Below are 16,795 nucleotides of genomic sequence, written 5' to 3'. Positions count from 1 at the left end.
GTCTTTGAGCTCCTCCCTTGCCAAGGCACCCTGTTCACAGACTTACTCACCCAGGGCACATAGTTAAGAGAAGGGAGAGGCTGCAGGGAACAACTGAATAGATGCCAGGCCAAATCTTGTTCCTGGTGAACAGTGCCAGGACTTTCGGCCCTAGATGATCCCGCTTTATAGAGGGGGAGACTAAGTCTTTGAGAACAGGTGTGACCTTTGTACAGGTGACTCAGGAAGTTCCTGGCTCCCAGACCGCTTCCCTAGCCACTTGCCTCTACTGCCTGCCATGCAACTCTTGCCATGAAGCCCTCCGGGATCAGACGTGGGCCTGGGGTAGAGCAAGCACGAGGGCTGTCTTAGCCCTGGTGTCGAGTCCAGCCTTGCATGTCCTGGTCCCAGCAAGGATCCATCCCCAGGGAAGAACAGGAGCTAGTGCTTCAGTACTATCAATAAACAGAGGCATTTGTCCCCCAGAGCAGAGAGGTGTTGGCTCCAGAATAGATCCGATAAGTCTCCGTTCAGCCTTGCAAAGATATAAGGCATCTCAGCATTGCAAAGATATCAGGAACAGGTTAGACAAGGATTTGCATGGGATGGTTTGGGAAGGGATGATCCTGCCTTGCGCAGAAAGTTATAAGAATCATAGGACTCATAAGGAAGTCAGGCTGGAGGGGACATCGTAGGGGGTGCGTCTACATGGGCGCTTTAATGCACATTAGCTTATTTTAATGCGCATTAAAGCATCACAAAAACCCCATGCTCTTTAGCTCATGTGCATTTAAAATAGGCTAATGTGCCTTTTTCTAGTACCACAGGGCACTTACACACATGTGGGGAGCCTGCTCCAATGTGATGGAAATGCAGCGTAAACCACTGGAGCGTGTAAACTGCTGCGCTCTGGCAGCCTCACGTGTCATGTGTATCAGTGGTGCAGCACACCTCTGCGCTGAGAAAATAGTAGTGGGCCCAATTGCCAGAGCTGATGTTTGGTCGATGCGAAAGGGCTGATGATGGGGAGAGGCGGGTTTGGATCCTCCCAGGGCAAATATGAGGTAGGCAGGGTGTGGTGTGGCATGTGAGGGGGCATGACCACGAACTCAGCACAGTCTGGATGAGATAGGCACGTCCCCACGTCATTCTCTGAACCAGGCATCAGAGCCTTGAGGAGGGGCAGGGAGCCCACACGTCAGCCTAGGACTCGTGTTTCCTAACAGCGTCCTTTGGGAGCTCATCTTTGCCCTCTCCCAGTGCTGGTGTGCCAATGCAGGTCACCCCACTGGGGTTAGGGGCCTGTGCTTGAATGTGCACCAGCTTGTGAAAGTGGCTGGGATTAGACCCTCAGGCCTTCTGAGTCCCATCCGAGGAGCCTAACTCATCCTGAAATCAATGGCTCATAGATGAATCATAGGATAGTCAGGCTGGCAAGGTCCCCAGGGGTACATCTAGTGCAGCCCCCTGCTCCAGGCAGGTGCATCCTTGTCTAAACCATCCCAGAGAGGCATCAGTCTAGCCTGCCCATAAAAACCTACTCGTGTCATGTCGTGACCCCTTGTTCTTGTGAGAGACAGTCAATAATCGATCCCTAGTGACTTCCCCTGCACCATTTAGTATGGTGTAAACCTGTCTCATGTCCCCCCCGTCAAGCGTTTCTTTTCTAAACCGACCAAGCTTAGCCCCAATAAGTCTCTCCTCCTACGGAAGCCCCTCCATGCTGCTCATCCTCCTGGTTGCCCTTCTCTGCATCTTCTGCAGCTCTACATCCTTTTGGAGGTGCGGGGGCCAGGACTGGGCACAGCATTCAAGGTGTGGACACACCATTGTCTTATCAAGGGGCATCACGATACTTTCCGTTGTGCTCACAAATCCCCTAGCATCCATTTGCCTTTTTGGTGGCTGCTGAACCCCAAGCTGGTGTTTTTAGCAAACGGCCCATTGTGACCCCCAGATCTTTGCTTTGTGGTATAGAGCTAGTATAGAGCCCTTTATAGGGTACATAGAGTTTGGGTTATTTTTGCCCATTTATATCACTCATTCACTCAGGGGGTCACATCTAGTCCAACCCCCTGCTCCAAGCAGGACCAGCCCCAACTACAGCATCCCAGCCAAGGCTTTGCGCTGTACAAATGCAGAGCACACAGCTGATCAAGGCCCTGAGGAGCTGGGCACAGCAGATGGATGCAGAGCAAGGAGGGCACATCATACGGGCATCGGTCTGAGTCCATTGTAGGCTTTGCGGCAAAGCAGAGTTTGACAGATGCATCTGGAGAGACCAATGAGGGGTTTTGTGGGACACATTAATGGCAAATGTGTCCCAAGCGTGAGAAGCAGGATGGGAAAACACACAGACGTGTTGGTTTGAATATGGGATAGGAAGGTTGATATCACTGGAAGGGGAAGAGAAGATAGGGAGGGTGGGCTGGGCAGCGTGATTTATTACAGAGTCATGGAGGGGTTAGCGCCCGGTGGGAAAAAGGTGCCTCATTGTTATTGAACCTCATAAATCTCTGCCGTGCGATGGAGCCCCTGGCTGTCCCTCCGTCTGGCTGCATCGAATTATGCAGAGCGGCGTCACAAACAGCCTAATGAAGAAATGAGCTGTATGAGACGTGCATGATGAATCCCCCTACTAGCCGCCAGCACCCTGGGCAAGGATACTTGCAGCACAGGCCAGAGCTGGGACGATTCCCCAAGTTTTCCTGCTGCGATTTTTGACAGAAGCAGAAACCACAGGAACAAGGGCAGCTCCACTGTCCTGCGGCAGAACTGAGCAATCACTTTCTTTAGCTCCTTAGGTGTGAGCTTATAGCTGCAATGGCCCAGAAAATGTTCAGTATCTTCCGTGTTATGGCCGCGTCAGAGTGATGCTGGAGTCTGAAGTCAGGTAGAAGGCAGGGTAGATTTGCTACTTATAGACTAACTAAAGTAGGTGGAGATATATGTATATGTATATGTATATGTATATGTACATGCTCTCACTTGCAGCCTCCGGCATTGAAGGTGCAGCCAGGCCTGATGCAGAGGCCGTGCCCCTCGCTCCCTGCTCCGTAGTGACCGGTGCCCCTTTCCTCCAAGCCCGTGTCCAGTCCCTTGGTGAATTTGGCTGAACTCTCAGCTCACACCGCATCTCGTGGCCACGAGCCCCACGCTTTACTAACACCTTGGGTGGAAAAGAAACTGCCTGGTGTCACTTTTAAACTGACAGCCTGCTCATTTCATATTGTGCCCCCTAGTTCTTGCATTGTGAGAGAGAGTAAGTAAATGATACATCCCTATTGACTTCCTTTTCACCATTCAGTAGTGTGTAAACCTTTCTCATGTCCCAGCCCCAAGCATCTCTTTTCTAAGCTGAATAGGCCTGGCTTCTTTAGTCTCTTCGTCTAGGGAAGCCCCTCCATGCCCCTCATCATCCTTGTTGCCCTTCTCCACACCTTCTCTATTTCTATAACATGTTTGACTTGTGGGCACCAGAGCTGGGCACAGGATTCAAGGTGTGGATGTACTATAGATTTGTGCAGGGGCATCATGGTACTTTCAACCCTCTGTCCTCAATGTCGTCAGGATTACGCTGGGCTGCGGGAAGCTCTGTGTTGTGTTCTCTTGGCAATAGCAAGGCTACTGAAGGACCAGATACCTTTCCAAAATGTAGGTTGTCATTGGGTGTTGGGTTATTATCACTGGGTGTTGGGCTATTATCACTGGGTGTTGGGCATTATCACTGGGTGTTGGGTTATTATCATTGGGTGTTGGGCTATTATTATTGGGTGTTGGGCATTATCATTGGGTGTTGGGTTATCATCACTGGGTGTTGGGCTATTATCATTGGGTGTTGGGCTATTATCACTGGGTGTTGGGTTATCATTACTGGGTGTTGGGCTATTATCATTGGGTGTTGGGTTATTATCACTGGGTGTTGGGTTATTATCACTGGTGTTGGGCTATTATCACTGGGTGTTGGGTTATTATCATTGGGTGTTGGGTTATTATCATTGGGTGGTGGGCTATTATCATTGGGTTTGGGTTATTATCATTAGGTGTTGGGCTATTATCATTGGGTTTGGGTTATTATCATTGGGTGTTGGGTTATTATCATTGGGTGTTGGGTTAAGATGGGTAGAAGGCACCTCTAAGTCATAGGGTAGGTTTGCACCTCTACATCACAAGTGTGTAACGTTCGCTTTTGGAACAAGAGGGCTCACATGGTCGGATGCCACTGTGCAGGCACATGCGATGCCTTTAGTATGACCCAATTGTGACCAAGAGAAAGGTCAAAAAGACAGGCCCTCCAGCATGGTCCTGGGAGACACCATCCATGTGGGAACAGCTCACGAGGCTCCCAGAAACCCGGTGCTCTGTCCTCCTGCTCGTAACACTGCTTCTGTCTTTCCCTCCCCACCAAGAACGAGGAGAAGAACAGTCGAAACTCCACCGTGGAGCAGCGGGTCCAGGATCTGGAGCAGCTCTACAATGAGGCCAGCACCCTGCAGCACATCCAAGCCACCTTGCTGTATGACATGCAGACCCAGATCCACAACATCTCCCTGATGACCGAGTGGGCCCGGCACAACCCGGGCTGCCTCTTCCCTGCTGAAATGAGGTCCCAGCAGGAGGGGCACCACCGAGCAGGTAAGCAGAAGCATTGGGTGGGCTGAGCTGGGTGGAGAAGATGTCAGTCCTGGTGCCTGGGGGATGACTTTCCATTTGTCTGCCTTAGGGTCTTGTCTTTGTGTTAGGGTCTTGTTTCGTGCTCCTGTTCTTCAAGAGACTCGGGCTTCTTGTCCCCAGTGATTTGCTTAAAAGACCGTTTCATGGCTCTGCTCCTCTGGTAGCTAGAAACCTTCCTCCAGTTTCCAATGTAAATGCAAGGACTGTAGGACTGGCATTGTAGATCTGATATAGATGCTGAGGTGGTGTGTGAGTACTAAGTCCATCCTCGCACTCAGGTCTCATGTGTTGGCCTAAGGCTGTCATGTTCAGGGATGTAGGTATGGCTGGGGAATGTGTCTGCCTCCAAAATGAATTCAATTGAGATACTAGGGTGAGAAGGGAGAAGCTTGAGCCACACGCTCAAGGGTACCCGGAGCAGGGATTTTTGCTCTGGTCCATCACCTAGCTAGGGGTCAGTTGAAAACTTCAGAGTTGAGTATGAACCGGCCCAAAAGTGATGTCTGAAGGCAGGGCTTGAGTGGGACACATATCTGCTCACAGATCACCACATTTCATGAACACTAGTCCCATGAAGGAGACGCTTTGTCCCTTGCCAACAACCCACCTTTTCTTCCTGGCAAGGAAGGTGCTTTCTGGCATGGTGCAGAGGTGTGTGTGTGTGTGTGTGTGTGTGTGTGTGTGTGTGCGCATGAGGTGAAGATCAAGATCATGCCTACAGCAGGACGCAGGGAAGGCTTGGTACACCCTGTCACCTCGCCTCTACGTGACAATTACTTCTGCTGCCAACCTGCCACTTCTTCATGCAATTTGTTTCCCTTTCTTTTTACAAAGCTTCCCATGAAATAAGTTTGTTTCTGTTGGGAAGGGAGGGGGGTGGGAATCTGCTCCCTCCTTCCCACCCCCAAAAAAATTAATAAAAAAACAAGCTTTGACAAAAAATATTCAATTTATGAAAACCAAAACCCAGTTATATTTCAACAAACATGGATTTTTCTCGATTACTGAAATCTGATTTTTTAAATAAAAAAATATTGGCTTCTGGAGTTTTCCTTTCATAGAAAAAGGGGGAGATTTCAACCCAAAGTGAGTATTTTCCTGGTGATTAAAACCCATGTTTCATTGCAGAGCTGCTTGCAATTAAGGCGCTTTTGCAGGCTCTTCCCCACAGCTCTGACTTTTTGACAGCAGAAGGGAGTCCAGTTGTAACCTCCTCAGTAACATTGAAGGGATGGTGTTATTCTCTAGAATCACAGAATCACGGGCAAGGAGGGTTGGAGGGAGCTCAGGAGGTCACATCTAGTCCAACCCCCTGCTACAAGCAGGACCAGCCCCAACTACATCATCCCAAACTAGCATTTGTCTACACAGGTCTTCAAAACCTCCAAGGATGGAGGATGGAGAGTCCACCACCTCTCTGGGGAGCCTGGTCCTGTGCTTTACTGAGGGTGGATATTTATCTAGGACCAGCCAGGTTGATCCCAATGACTTACTCTCCATGTGCCGCTGAGTAGACCTAAGCTGTTAATGCCAGTCACCTGCCAGCTGGGGTCTGATTTGAACCAGTGACGTAGGGTAGCAAGGCACACTAGTCTGCTCCCAATCTGCTAAACCAGCTAATCTAAGCACTTCCTGTCGTGCTGATTTGAAATGGGAATGAAGCCAGCTCCCTTGATCTTAAATACTCCAGCGAAGAGATGGCATATGCAGCTAGCCTGGTCAGGTGTGCTGAAACCATGGACCAAGAGCAAAGAGCAGAAGCAAATAACAGGATTGGTGCCAGGAGTAATATCCCCGTGGATCATGGATCTTGATTGTCTTCCCGGTGACCCTTCCTTAATATCCTGTTCTTCTGGAGGTTCCTTCCAGCCCTCCCGTTCCTTTTTTAGAAACAGCACTGGGGTATCGACCCAGGAGCAGTCCAATGGTGTTGTGATACCGACCCCCCGATTACCATTGCTCGACTTTGTCCCTGCTCCTTGCAGTTAATGGGAGACCCGCAAGCCAATGAACCTTCAGGCTTGGAAAGCTCAAGTCTCTTCCCAGTCGGTGCTTCCTTCCTACGTCCTACGTCCAATGCCTGCCATTGTTCATCTTTTCCACTTGCCTCATGGAGCAGAAAAGAAAAGCCCACCTGACTCTTTATAACCCCATCAATCCCCAAGACCTGGCAATACTGCCAGGTTGGGATTCAGGTCAGGAGGGGCTTGTGCTGGGATAGTGGTATGGATAAGAGGAAGTGATCTCTGACTGTGTGAGTTATTCTTAGATCTCTCTCTTGCTACCTCACTCCTTCTTTCTCTGCATTCAGCTGTCTAGAGAGTCATGGGGACCTGTTGCCATGGGGGATGTCAATGCCTCCAGCTTGGGGCAAGTCCGAGACTTTGCCCCCACTAATCCAAGCTTGCCTTCCCATGGCAGCCAGTTTGAAGCACAAGCATTGGTGGACTGATTCCTAGAAAAACAGGAAAAGGTGACTCAAACGGAGCCCTTCTAGGACTCGCACTCACTACTAATTTCGCCTGCCCCGGCTCTGACTCTGTAGTTTTGCTAAGAGGTTGGACGATGGATTTGTATAAGATAGTTTGAGTAGGGATGCTCCTGTCTCAGGCGGGGGTTGCACTAGATGTGACTTCTGGAGCTCCCTTCCAGCCCCGCTCTCTATAATTATATGATAATTATATGATTATATAATTATATGATTCTAATTACAGCTGGGAGAAACACGAAGTAGGGTGCAGTAGGGTTGGTGGCAAACTTGCACTGTGTAGCACTGAGATGAACTGTGGGCACACTGGGCATGTCTACGTGTGCACATGTATTGCACAGTGACTGAAATTACTGCACAGTATGGGCGCATGTCTACACATGCATGCCTATACTGCGCAGTAAATATGGCGACTTATGATGCCTAACTTTAGTCCCAATTCAGTCCACACACAGCATTAATGCACCTTAATGCCTGCATGTGTAGATGCTGGCCTATTCCTGCTTACTACACAGTAAATTTAAGCCGGCATAAATGCACATGTAGACACACCTATTGTGTAGGGGAGCAGGCTTCAGGGAACCAGGCTATTTTAATGGAGAAGGACTAGAAAGCAGGCCTGGCTGTGGATCTCATAGCACATCCACCAGATCATCCCTGTAGGCCGTTACTTGGTTTTCACACAGTATTTCCTCAGGCAAACGCTTTGTGACTTTAGTAGGAGGTTTGGTGGAACAAGGAATTAGGGTTGGCTATCACCCGTATATCTTTATATAAGGTGCACTGAAGGTGAACGTAGGTGCATTATAGGAGGTTTTTCACCATTCTCTGAAGTATCCAGCACTGACTGCTGCTGGAGATGAGATGCAAGCCTCGATGTGTCAGTCTTTACAGTCCTTACTGGAGTGGGAGAACCCAGCAGAGCCCGGCTTTGGCACAGCTCAGAATATTTTTTCCTCTTAACTTAAGCCAGTGCTTTGCAACGGAAATAAAAATGCAAAAAACCCCAAACCAGTACCAAGCCACTCCGTTTAAATGGTGGCCTGGGCTCATGGAGAGGGGCCTGAGTAATGAAGGTTGCATCCAGAAGTGACTCCAAATCACCGTGGTCTTTCCTGAGTCCTCACAGAGAGCGATCTCCCGCCCACAGGACTGAATCAGGATGCAGATTTGGACCCAAACTTTCTCAAAGAATGGCAGAGTTTGAAATCCAGGGTTCTGCCTCAACCTCATTTCTCTGTGCTTCCTGGAAGCAGTAAGGTTTTGTCCGTAAAAGGCACTTTTATCCATGCTCTGTGATAGCCTAGCAGAACAAAGTAAATGCAAGAGGCAATCCCTTCATCCACGAAGAATTCCTGAACTTGTATTTTGCCGGAGTAATACAAAATGTGAGCCTAAGCTCATGCAGTCTTGGTGGTGGCAGATGACAGGACAAGGAGCAATGGGCTCAAGTTGCAGCAAGGGAAGTTGAGGTTGGATATTAGGAAAAACTGTCTCACGCGGAGGGCGGTGAAGCACTGGGACAAGCTCCCCAGAGAGATGTTGGACTCTCCATCCTTGGAGGTTTTTAAGGCTCCACAAAGCCTTGAATGGTGCAGTTGGGGCTGGTCCTGCTTGGAGCAGGGGGTTGGACTCGATGTGACCTCCTGAGCTCCCTTCAACCCTCATTTTCTGTGATTCTAAGTATTAGGACTCCAACCTTTTGGATGAGGTCTAACTTCAGCTGCACAAAGCTTTCTTCTTTATACACTAGACCAGGGTGGCCAACGTCTGCATGTGGCACATAGCGTATTGGGGAAGGAACAGAAAGCAGAGCAGCAGAAGAGGCAAGGGAAGGGGATGAGGGTGGCGCTCAGGGAAGGCGTGGAGTTTATTTTGTGGCACAGCTACTGAAAACGATTGGCCCCCAGCGCGCTAGATATTAAACGATGCTTCTCTGTTTTCTCTGTAGAGGTGCAGCACACCCGGAGCTGCCCCACTGACTGTGCTTCCATTTACTACAGCGGGATCAGGCGATCTGGCGTCTACAGCATCATGCCTTCTGTCGGACGGATGCCCTTAGAAGTGCTGTGCGAGATGGACACAGAAGGTAGGGTAAAAGGCCCAACTATTTTCCTCCAAGGCAACAGGTCTTTAAACCTAACAGGCTGTGGCTGGGGCGAGGGGTCACCTCACGCTGCTGCATATTTGGGCTGTGTGCATGGAGCATGAATCCCAAACCACGTGGTCCCTAGGCGAAGATGAAGCTTTGTGAGATAGCACTCAAGTAGCTTGCAGAGACATCAGCTGGATCTTTTCATCAAGCTACAGGCAGGGAAAGCTCATATTCCTAGCCCCAAGCAATGATGGGTCCTCCAGTTGGCACGTCCTGTGCAAGAGGAAAACCTGGTGTTTGTGTCGAGGAGTCTATCCCTGATAAAAGAGTGTAAAACCGGGCAGGTTCACCCAGTGTGGGCTGGGAGGGAGGCCTGTTGAAAGAGTCTTTTGATTCTTCTCTTTTGGAGACTTTTTGATTGAACTTGCAGGGATAGGGCTGGGGTTGTCTGGAAGAGACCAATCCTCCGGGCATGCACTCTGCTGCATTGCTGCTATTGTAATTAGTAATGGCAAAATTATTTGTATTCACTCAGCACCCAGAAGCCCCAGGCATGGATTAGGTCTCCAGGGGGCTGGGTACAGGACAAGCCCAGAGCACAGATGTGTAATTACAGACAATGAGGGTTGCAGGGACCTCAGGAGGTGACATCTAGTCCAATGCCTGCTCCAAACAGGACCAGCCCCAACTACATCATCCCAGCCAAGGATTTTGTCTACTTGGGTCTTCAAAACCTCCAAGGATGGAGACTGCACCACCTCTCTGGGGAGCCTGGTCCAGTGCTTCACCACCCTCCTAGTGAGAAAGTTTTTCCTAATATCCAACTTCAACCTCCCTTGCTGCAACTCGAGCCCATTGCTCCTTGTTCTGTCCTACTGAGAAGAGTCCAGCTCCATCCTTTTCTGTATCCGCCCTTCAGGGAGTTGAGGACACAACCCTTGCTCCCCAGAGCTTGTAGCCTAGGGGGAGAGAGAGCAACCTGGGAGCACAAGGGTGGCAATGAGAGGCAGTGGTCTCATGAGTATTTCTGGGGCTAAGGAAACAGCCTGTAATCAGGGATGACCCTGCCTCAAGAAAGGGGTTGGACTAGATGTGAGCTCTGGAGATCCCTTCCAGCCCCGCTGCTCTAGGATTTCAACGATTCCCTGGAGTCAGAGGATTGCAGGGCTCATCCATCCTCTACGGATGCAGGATTCACCGTAGAGGTAACACCGATCCAGTTCCTTCCCACCACACTTCTTGCACTACCACCATTGGCTTGGTTGGTCCACTCACCTTCGTCTCGCCCGTGGCAGGTGGGGGTTGGACCATCATCCAGCGCCGGCAGGATGGCTCCGTTAATTTTAACCGGACCTGGAACGAGTACCGGGATGGCTTCGGGGACGTGAACGGCGAGTTCTGGCTGGGCAACGCGAACATCCACCGCATGACGAGCCAGGGGGACTACTCACTGCGCATCGACATGGAGGACTGGAGCAACAAGCACAAGCACGCCTTCTACCAGGTCTTCAGGTAGGCAGCGCCGGGACCTTCCTCTCAGCCTTATTACAGGCTGAGAGCCTGATCTGGTAAGGATCCGTGTGGCCCTTGGGAAGGGAAGGTCTCTATCCCCCAGCTGGGATAAAGGGAGCTTACTATGTCAGACAGGGCCCTGGAATAAGGAGAGAGTGTGTCTGTCTCTTCTCAAGAGCATCGCTTCATTGGAAAGCCAAGCATGAGTGTGACTAGCATTCAGACCAGGCAATGGAAATGCAAAGTGTGTGTGCGACATGCATGTGTGTACAACCTCCTTGGGTCCATGTTAATGAAAGGGGTTGATCATAAAGACCCTTTCCCCAGCTAAGTGAAAAAATTATGATACTTATCAACTATTTAACTAGGATGGCTTCCGATATTATCAGGCAGGTTTCTACGCTTGACACAGTGCTCTGCCTTATGGTAAGGGTTTTCAATTGCTTCCTTCGTGTGACTGTAGGCAAACACCTAAACCAAGGGTGCCTTGTTTGCACAAGCAAAAACATGCAATCTGGCCTTGCAAACCTGTCTCTACAAAGTCCCTTCTTAACTGAGGATGTCTACAATGTGGAGGCACTTATACCAAGGCCTCTAATGTGTGCCTTACACTTGTACGTGGCACTCCTGCTGATATCAGTGTGAAATGTGGGTTTGTGGGAAGGCAGATGGGGCTTGGCCCAGGAGATGGGGAGATTTGCTTGAATTCCAGTATAAGGTGGCAGCTCTACATGCTAGATATGTTCTGGCAGTAATGAAAACTGGGCCCGAGGAGCCCTCAGGAGCTGACCCAGCCTGCCTCTATCTCTTGCAGCATTGAGGACGAGGTAAACTACTACCGCCTGCACGTGGACGGGTTCAGTGGGACGGCGGAGGACTCCTTCGCCTGGTACCACAATAAAAGGAGCTTCAGCACCCCCGACTCCGGGAACATCTGTGCAGAGATTTCCCATGGAGGGTGGTGGTATCACCAGTGCTTCTTCTCCAACCTCAATGGAGTGTACTACAAGGTAAGACCACAGAGCTGTAATAACAGCCCTCTTGAACTTGTTTGGGCTTGGATCATAAGGCATCTAAGCTCATGGCTTCGAGACACTTGGGAAGATATAGGTGAGAATAGCACTGCATATCGTTATTAGGGGAAGGTACACAGCTACCTGATCTACCACTTACGATGCCTCTCCTGCCCTCTTCTCGCCTCCCAGCCATCATTTTGCTTGACTGAACAAGGCAAATTTTTTAGACTTCTTCCTTTATGACATGTTCTCCAGTCCCTTGATCATCCCAGTCACCCTTCTCTGTAGTGGTTCAAGGCTGAATGTGAGCTGTCTGGGGCTGGTCCTGCCTTGTGCAGGGGGTTGGCCTAGCTCAGTGCTTGTGACCCAAATGTGGGTTGCAAGAATATTTGGAAGGGTTGCAAGCAAGTCCCAGGAAAACATGGGAAAGCATGGGTTTCCCCTTGCAGGCTGGCAGCCTTCCAGCCTTCAAGGAGCTGCTTGGGGAGATTGGAGACAGCGGGTACATGTGCAACTTTGCGTGCACATGCACGTGGCCGACATGCAGTCAGGCAGGCAGGTGGGAGCACGGATGCAGGTAAGTGTATGGGGGGAGGAGGGGCTGGAGGGCTGGGGCTTGGGGGCTGTGTATGTGCGTGCATGTGTGTGGATGGGATGGGTGCATGGGAGGGCTGGGCACTGTAACTGCATTAGGGCAGAGGGCATGGGGGTTGGGGGTTGGGGGAAGGTCCTTTGGGGTGGTGGGGAGCTGCGTGGCTGGGCTGGCAGCACAGGGGACGGTGCCCGTACTCACAGGGATGGGGGAGACGCTGCTCAGGGGCGGGTGGGGCCAGCACCTGGCTGTCTGGTGTGGCAAGGGAGCCCTAGCCCAGGGCAGGGGGATGCTACAGGCCTCCCCTCTTCCTTCCTCTAGCCTGTGCCAGGGCAAGACTCATGCTGCTGCCACCACACTCTGGCCTGAGTGGGATGGGGGCAGCTGGGGCCCCTCTGGGTGGGGGTAGGGGGCTGTAGCTTGGGAGTAAGGGGCAACAGCAGGGCCAGGGGGATGTGGGTTAGGAGTAAGGGGCACTGGCAGAGCCAAGGGGATGTGGGTCGGGAGTGAGGGGCACTGGCAGGGCCAGGGGGCTGTGGATTGGGACTGGCCCTCCATGTTTACAAATGGGTCCTGGTACAAAAAAAGTTGAGAACCACTGCACTAACCCGCTTAATGCACATTAAAATTAGGCGCACTTAAATGCACATGTAGACCCGCCCTAAAAGATTGGTCACTGCTGAAAAGAGCAGGGCCAGAGGAAAGTCGGACAGGAGAGGTTTAACGGGAGATGCTGTCATTACCACGCTGAGATGTCATCTTGAGGCAAATCTTGAGTGTTTGTCTCCTATTCTTTCTCTAGAGCCAGGGAGGAGACGAGAGACAGGGGAGCATTGAGGGGCATGAATGAGTGTTTGGGCTGCATGAGTGGGGCAGAGGCCAGTGCCTTGGGTCCATGGGGCAGAAGACATGGCAAGCAGGACCAGCCCCAACTGGTTTTGGGACCAGAGGTGGTTTATAATGGCTGTGAGTAGAGAGGCCCTTGTGACTTAGCTTGCAGTCACATCTGGGAGGCTGGATCTGCAAGCACTGGGTTTTGGAGGAATTAAAGGTCTCTCTCCTTGGACTTTTGGCTTAGATCCAGGGTAGACCTGATAGTATCAGCTGTAAAATCTGATATGTCCTCCATGAGAGGGTTGTGTGTTGAGCAGATTTTTGGTCTTGGGAGGTGGAGTTGGAGCTTGCTCCGTCCCCTCCATGCATTGGCCTAGTATTGCAGCGCTTCCAGGAGTGGTGCACCCACCTCAGGGAACATGTGGTGGTATCCAAGCTAGACTTTACAGTTGTTTCTAGAGATGCCTGGTGGTTGAAACGGTGCGGCATGGGAGGCCTTAGGATGCCAGAAGTCTTTGGAGTTGTTGGTTGTAGCATAAACACCAGCAGACTCTCCCTATGCCTGAAAACGGTGTTTGTGCCCGAAAGCTTGCAAAGAACAATTTTTCCAACTATTTAGTTGGTCTAATAAAAGATATCACATCTATCCAAAGAAGTCTTTGGAAGTTGTTGTCATAGATTCATAGAAAATGAAGGCTAGAAAGGACCTCAGGAGGTCTAGTGCAACGTTTCCCAGCCCCTGGGGTGCGACCCAAAAGCAGGTTGCAAGAATAGATGAAAGGGCTGTGAACAAGCTTTAAAAATGGATCCTCCTTTAAAAAAGAAAAACATGGGAAATCCTGGTGTTTCAGCCTGAGGGGCTGCTTGTGTGTACACCACACACTGGGGGGCTCAGGCCTGGGGGCAGAGGGCAGCAGGTCGGGAGTGAGGGGCAGTGAGTCGGGACTGGCCATTGATGTTTACAAATGGGTCCTGGTACAAAAAAGGTTGAGAACCGCTGGCCTAGATGTGACCTCCTGAGGTCCCTTCCAACCCTCATTTTCTATGACTCTATGAACACGGGTGGCCAGAACTGGACATGACATGGACTTCCGCATGTGGTCTCAAAGTGCCTTGTATGATGTTATTCAGGACTCCCTGTCCCTACTGGAAAGACCATGGCAGACTGTGCCAACTAGGTACTCTAGGATGAAGCTAGCTATGGGAATGGGCATATGATACGGTCACCATAGTCACTTTTCCATGTAGTGCCATCAGTACCCATATTTCAAGGGGTGACTTTACCTTGGATTCGGGACATTTACTCCTGAATGGATGTGTGTACCATGGGTCTGCTCCACTTTTGCTACAGAGTGATGACAATACACTACATAACCAATGCAGCATGTGTCTGCATCCTTAAGTGGGAAGGTTTCATCAATATTTGGCAGAGAAGCTCAAAGGGGAATAAGTGATTTGCCCCTAACCACATGGGATTTTTTTGGTAGAGCTTGGAAAGCAGTCCAAGTTTCAAGAGTTGTAGCCTCATGCGTTAACCACAAGGCCAGCCTTTCCGTGAGCTACCACACATTGGGCACATCTATACGTGCGCTTTAATGCAACATGAGTCTATTTTAATGCATGTTAAAGCATCACTAAAAAAGTGCTTAGTTAATGCGCATTAAGACAGGCTCAATTACATTTTCCTAGTACCTCACTATGGAGGTACTGGATATAATGTGCATTAACTAAAGCACATTAATGCACATGTAGACATGCCCACTGTATGAGCAAGAACGGTACTAGATATAATGCGCATTAACTAAAGCACATCAATGAGCATGTAGACGTGCCCACTGTGTGAGCAAGAGCAGCTGGAAAGGGCATAGACCAGGGACCTGGAATCTACTCTTGGATGAAAGAGCCTCTGCTAGCTGGAGGGGAGAGAAATCATGTACGCTTACGTTATCTCATGCTGGGTATGTCTACACATTCATTAATGCGCAGTAGTTAGTACTTGCGCATTAGTAGTTAGTACTGCACATTTAGTTTAGTACTTGCTTCCAGTGCTTTGGAGGGGGTAGCTTTAATTGGCAGCCAGCTCTCAAACTGCCCCGTGCCTCACTGTGCCCGTCTCTTCCTCACAGGGGGGCAGATACTATATGAAAAACCGCAAGATCCTGGGGCCCGACGGGGTCGTGTGGTACACCTGGAAAGACACGGATTACTACTCCCTGAAGAAGGTCACCATGATGATCCGGCCTCGCACTTTCCGGCCACACTTCTCCCCATGAGGAACCCGGGAGGTTTCTCTTCTCTCCTGATTACATGCTTTGGGAAGGGAGAAATGCAAAGGGCTTCGAGAGACCAGTGGATGCCAGAGACCAGTGTGGACCCAACACATCACTCTGCCCTGCCTGCTTCTGCCTTCGGGGCAGTGAGAAGAGAATAAAGACACCAGCAACAACACCGAAAGCAAAGGCCTTTCACACGTGGTTCAGCCCCTGAAGTACCACAGGCGTAGGGGCTGGTCCCTGGTCAGTTGGCCCCTGAGAGGAGGCCAAAGACAGTAGCTCGTGGTCTGGGAGGACTCCCACCTTTGGGGGAAATAGTGACACTTCTTTTGTGTGATGATGTGACTTGAGGACCCCCATCGCTGACGGGTGCTGGATGTGGGGGGGCCGGGCTGGCTCACATGCCACGTCGTCATTCAGCACATACAGCTAGCAGAGACACCTTGCCCACGGTTAAGACTTTTCAATGGGATCTGCTGGGTTCGGTACCAAGACAGTCCTCTGTGCTCGGCATCCACTCTCCTAACAGAGGCGTGAGCGTGCGTGATGCTGAGGGTTCATCATTCACCCTATGGAAATGTGTCACACAGTACACGCATGGGCGGTAACACATAACACACGCACAAGTGCTTTCAACCCCTGGGGGAAGCCGCCCCTGCCGTCCCATGGTGCGGTTCGGTTTCCAGCTGTGGTTTATTTGTGCAGAGAGGCACGTGGCCTGGACGAGCTGGATGCTTCGGTGTTGCCCCTCCATCTCATAATGTCATCACAATTCACACGCGGACATTACATCACCGAGGTCGCTCAGAGCCGGGAGAATTGTTGCCCTACCAATAAAATGAATCTTGAAAGGAGTCCAGGGGTGGCCTTGTCATTACTGGTTGCTTCTGTCATTGGGGAGGGAACATTTAGCAAGACTTTTATTGAGCTTTGAGATGCCTTGCTGAGTTCAGGGCCTTTCTCCCTAGCTTATCATGGAGAAAAAAGGGTCATATGTTGGGTTTTTTTAACTCCTTTTACTCTTTTATTTCAATATCAGTGGCATACTCTTGGCTCTTCCACAATTTTGTTGGCTGTCTCATTGGAGATTTCACAAATGTGGGCTGGGACTAATGTGTAGTCCTCATTGGGTCCGGTTACAAGTCTTTAACCAAGAAATCACTTTCTTTTCCATGTGTTTTAAGTGATACGTGGTTTTGCCATAAACTGGAAGATACATTTCTGGTGTGCATGCTCTGGCTCATTTGTAGACACCTGGATTTTACCATGTCCTGGGGCACATCGCTCACTTGAAAGCCGTTCGCTGGTGCTACTGCACAATACTCTGGTTAC

General features: G+C 50.4%; 1 protein-coding gene and 1 non-coding gene across 2 annotated transcripts in view; both read left to right on the top strand.

The window, feature by feature from the left end:
* LOC109282288 (angiopoietin-related protein 7) overlaps nucleotides 1-16,437 on the top strand; it is a 28,129-nt gene extending 11,692 nt beyond the window's left edge. Inside the window, exons 3-7 of the mRNA XM_019483783.2 lie at nucleotides 4,389-4,614; nucleotides 9,093-9,230; nucleotides 10,532-10,748; nucleotides 11,563-11,758; nucleotides 15,317-16,437. Coding sequence (XP_019339328.1) covers nucleotides 4,389-4,614; nucleotides 9,093-9,230; nucleotides 10,532-10,748; nucleotides 11,563-11,758; nucleotides 15,317-15,463 — 924 coding nt within the window. The 3' untranslated portion in view covers nucleotides 15,464-16,437. The remainder of the gene's footprint in view (nucleotides 1-4,388; nucleotides 4,615-9,092; nucleotides 9,231-10,531; nucleotides 10,749-11,562; nucleotides 11,759-15,316) is intronic.
* On the top strand, nucleotides 13,410-13,600 carry LOC132247871 (U2 spliceosomal RNA). The gene has a single exon (XR_009459286.1). It is a non-coding gene; the product is annotated as a U2 spliceosomal RNA (small nuclear RNA).
* Nucleotides 16,438-16,795: the final 358 nt, after the last annotated feature.

This window comes from Alligator mississippiensis, chromosome 1 (assembly GCF_030867095.1).
Source record: "Alligator mississippiensis isolate rAllMis1 chromosome 1, rAllMis1, whole genome shotgun sequence".
Lineage (NCBI taxonomy): Eukaryota > Metazoa > Chordata > Crocodylia > Alligatoridae > Alligator > Alligator mississippiensis.
The sequence above is the reverse complement of the archived record's forward strand: the minus strand, read 5'-3'. Positions and strand labels throughout refer to the sequence as shown.